This window comes from Triticum aestivum, chromosome 3D, assembly GCF_018294505.1.
Source record: "Triticum aestivum cultivar Chinese Spring chromosome 3D, IWGSC CS RefSeq v2.1, whole genome shotgun sequence".
Classification (NCBI taxonomy): Eukaryota; Viridiplantae; Streptophyta; class Magnoliopsida; order Poales; family Poaceae; genus Triticum; species Triticum aestivum.
In genome coordinates, this window is record NC_057802.1 from 212,813,566 (window position 1) to 212,817,541 (window position 3,976).

General features: G+C 39.4%; 1 protein-coding gene across 1 annotated transcript; it reads left to right on the forward strand.

The window, feature by feature from the left end:
* Positions 1 to 288: 288 nt before the first annotated feature.
* On the forward strand, positions 289 to 3,434 carry LOC123074479 (uncharacterized). The gene is made up of 5 exons (XM_044497317.1): positions 289 to 661; positions 767 to 2,193; positions 2,296 to 2,690; positions 2,774 to 3,047; positions 3,137 to 3,434. The coding sequence occupies exons 3-5, from the start codon at positions 2,565 to 2,567 to the stop codon at positions 3,334 to 3,336; spliced, it is 600 nt and encodes a 199-aa protein (XP_044353252.1). The 5' UTR covers positions 289 to 661; positions 767 to 2,193; positions 2,296 to 2,564; the 3' UTR covers positions 3,337 to 3,434.
* Positions 3,435 to 3,976: the final 542 nt, after the last annotated feature.

Below are 3,976 nucleotides of genomic sequence, written 5' to 3' on the forward strand. Positions count from 1 at the left end.
TCTAGATTTTAGTCCTAGAATCTTACGATTCTGAGATTCTACACAAGGCAATATGACCCAAGTCGTTTAAAAGATCGTATACAGTAGGGTCACTACTGGATCGCGCTTCAAGTCGTGGGGTCGTGTGGAATCGCGAGCCAGTACAGATCCTGAGCGACTAAAACTTTTGTTTCAATCTTGGCCGTCTATACATGTTGTACGGTGGATAGTCTGGTCCAGCTTCAATATTTTACCCTAAATTCCTTCCCGATCTGTGGTGGTCGTCTGCTCGTATTCCTCTCCCGATCTCATTTTCTCTCTCTGGCGGCTTCTAGGCTACAGGCCGCCAGCCGCTGGCCATCGGCAACATGCACGGCTTCCTCGACAAGTGTTGGCTGCCAGTGTTCCACGTGTGATCGTCTTCAGCAGGCTCTCCATCCACAACGAGTGAAGCACCAACCATCAAAGAACGAGTAACATCTGTCATTCGTTGCATAGGTTAGCTGCTACTACTACTACTGGTATGTACGTACATACATACTGATGAAGCATGTTCAAGATTAAATAATTAAATTAGATAGGTAGCTCGTCCTCTTACTCGTCTTAATCACTATTGACGACTAGTGAAACAGCAGCCATCAAAGATTGAGGAACATCCTTGATTCGTTGCACACCTGCACAGGTTAGCTACTACCTACTAGTACATATTTACTAATTGATGAACTACGTAGAAGATTAAATAAGCTAGCTTGTTATCTAACTCTTGTAAATCTTTTACTTGTACAAGGAAAAATGTCAACTGCTGTCCCAACCGAAAGTAGTAAGCCTAAGAGGTGGAATGCTCGTGGGAATCGCACTGACCCTGGCTGGGAACATGGAGAAGAAGTAGATGCTGAGAAGAGGACAACAAGATGCAAGTATTGCCTTCTAGTTAAAGGTGGAGGTGTCTACAGACTGAAGCATCACTTGGCTGGGACAAGGTTTAATGTTGAGCCTTGCAAAAAAGTTCCCGATGATGTTCGAAAAAAGTTTCTCAAACTTCTGGGGGTCCAAGCAGAGAAGAATGATGCAAAGAAGAGGAAGTTTAACACAGAAATGGAGGAGACAGGTGCATGTTCGAAGGAGAATACTCCTGCTGATAACAATGAAGATGAGGCTGCGACAAATTGTTTCGCTAACAAGCGTAGAGCCCAAACAACACTGAATCAGTTTTACAAGAAAGAAGAGAGGTAAGAGGTTTGTGCTCAAATTTGTCGGGTCTTCTATACCAATTCTATCTCATTTAATGTTGTCAAGGACCCATAATTTATAAAGATGATTGAAATGATTGGAAACTTTGGTAAAGGTTTTAAACCTCCATCATATCATGAAGTGAGGGTAAAATTTCTCAAGCTGGAAGTTAAGAGAACAATGAATTTGCTCTCTGAATACAAAGAAGAGTGGAAAAAGACAAGATGTACAATTATGTCTGATGGATGGACAGATAAAAAGAAAAGGTCCATCTGCAACTTTTTAGTGAATAGCCCCAAAGGTATTGTCTTTCTCGCCTCAGTCGATACTTCTGACATTTCCAAGACAGCGGACAAAGTGTTTGAAATGTTAGATGATATTGTTGAGCAAGTAGGAGAAGATAATGTTGTTCAAATTGTAACGGACAATGCCGCTAACTATAAAGCAGCTGGTGAGCTATTGATGGAAAAGAGGAAAAATTTATTTTGGACTCCATGTGCAGCTCATTGTATTGATTTAATTCTTGAGGATTTTGAAAAGAAAATTAAGATGCATCAGACAACCATTACAAAAGGGCAGAAAAATCACCACGTATGTTTATTCTAGAACAATGGTTCTTTCTTGGTTGAGAGAGTTCACTGGAGGGAAGGATTTAGTTAGGCCAGCAGTGACAAGATTTGCTACTGCCTATTTGACTTCGGGTTGTCTGCATGAGCACAAGGGCGCATTAATCAATATGTTCGCTTCAACAAAGTGGAGGGGTAGTAGATTTAATTCTGCAGAAGGGAAGGTCGTTCAAGGAATTGTTTTGGATAGCTATGGGTTTTGGCCTAATATTGCCACATGTCTGAAGACTGCACTCCCAATTATAAAAGTTCTTCGATTGGTGGATTCAGATGAGAAGCCAGCAATGTCGTTCATCTATGATGAGATGGATCGTGCAAAAGATGAAATAAAGCAAAATTTTAACTATGTGAAGAAAAGGTACGTTACTGTACTGACTTAGTAATTCTTAATTGCAGCTTATAGATATGCTATCTTAATCTTATTGTAGTTAAGTTTGACCATTTCAATTTTCTTGATCAGCTACACTCCAGTATTTAATATAATTGATGAGAGATGGCGTACACAACTTCATAGGCCTTTGCATGCTGCCGCATATTATTTGAATCCACAATGCCACTATAGTGATAATTTCAAGCCGGCTGAAGTAAAACGTGGCCTGTACACTTGTCTTGAAAAGATGGTTCTAGATTTAGATGAAAGAGTCAAGATAGATCTGCAGATTGATTCATTTAGGAGTGCCGAGGGCCTATTTGGAATGCAATCGGCTATTATGACAAGAACAAAAAAAAATGCCAGCTGATTGGTGGGATTCGTATGGAGATGATTGCCTTGAGTTGCAGAGGTTTGCAATTAGAGTATTGAGCTTAACTTGTAGTTCGTCAGGTTGTGAGCGAAACTGGAGTACATTTGAGCAAGTAAGAATCAATGTCATGCACTCTCTAGTATAGGCGATATTATATAAAACATATACTAATGCTAACTTCTCAACCTTGTGTAGGTTCACTCAAAGAAAAGAAATCGTCTGAACCAAGATAGGATGAATGATTTAGTTTTTGCCATGTACAATTCGAAACTGATGAGCAGACAACGCAGAAGGCAACGACAGGTTGATGAATGGATAACTGAAAAAGAAGAGCCTGTCCTTCCTCCACAAAAGGAATGGATCCGTTGTCTTGAGAGGATTGCTCATAATGAAGCTGCTATGGGCAAAGAAATTGAAAGTGACATTGAAAATGATGTAGAAAATATTGTCAACATCCTGGCTGAAACACGTACAAAAAGTTCTTTTGATGAAGCAAGTTTATTATTATTCCATGTTCCTTTTACATAGTTACTGACTATTATTTTGGATTTTTCGTAGGTGATGGTGATCTCGGGGTGGATCAAGATCTTGATGCACCTACTTATGAAGATGCTGATATTGAAAACAACAATACCAGCGAGCAAAATGTTCTTGATGGCAACAATTCAGGACCTTCCTCGTACTGTGTTGGGAGTTCTAGTGGTACAATACCACCTATGAATGAGGACGACGATATCAACTTAGACGACTTGTACTGATTAAGTTGGCTTCTATTTCTAGTTAGTTAAACCTTTGTGCTTGTTGAAAATTTGGATTGGATGCCCTTTGTTTGCTTTTGGACATGTTAGTATGCCACTTTTAATTTGAGGTTCAGAATATTTTTCTATTTATTTTTCATGGCTTGTTTTTGTTAATTTTATATCGAAAACATGTTCATGTACAAGGATATGCATTAATTATTCAAAATAGGTTGTAAACTGTAACATATACACTCATCCAACCTTCTAAATAAAGGGGAGATTATGAAAACGTACTTTTTGGTAGAATCCGGTAGGATCTTAGATTCTATGCCGATTCTACGATTTGCGATCCTACGAGAACACCTCCGATCCGATTCAGGATCACGATTTTGACAACCTTGCATTGGACGATTTGTGGTAGTCAATTTTGATGATATACTGATTTATAGCAGATCTTTGGAAGAACATTTGGAACATTTACGTGATGTTCTTATTACACTACGTGATGCACATTTGTTTGGTAACCTTGGGAAGTGCACCTTTTGCATCGATCGAGTATCTTTTCTTGGCTATGTTGTTACTCCACAGGGAATTGAAGTTAATAAAGCCAAGCTTGAAGCTATTGAGAGTTGGCCCCAGCCCAAAACGGTCACACAAG

Excerpts from the sequence above, each read along its gene's own strand:
- LOC123074479 (XM_044497317.1), top strand. The coding sequence starts at position 2,565 with ATGCCAGCTGATTGGTGGGATTCGTATGGAGATGATTGCCTTGAGTTG. Across the intron at positions 2,691-2,773 it reads ACTGGAGTACATTTGAGCAA|GTTCACTCAAAGAAAAGAAA; the intron begins GTAAGAATCAAT and ends AACCTTGTGTAG. Across the intron at positions 3,048-3,136 it reads CAACATCCTGGCTGAAACAC|GTGATGGTGATCTCGGGGTG; the intron begins GTACAAAAAGTT and ends GATTTTTCGTAG.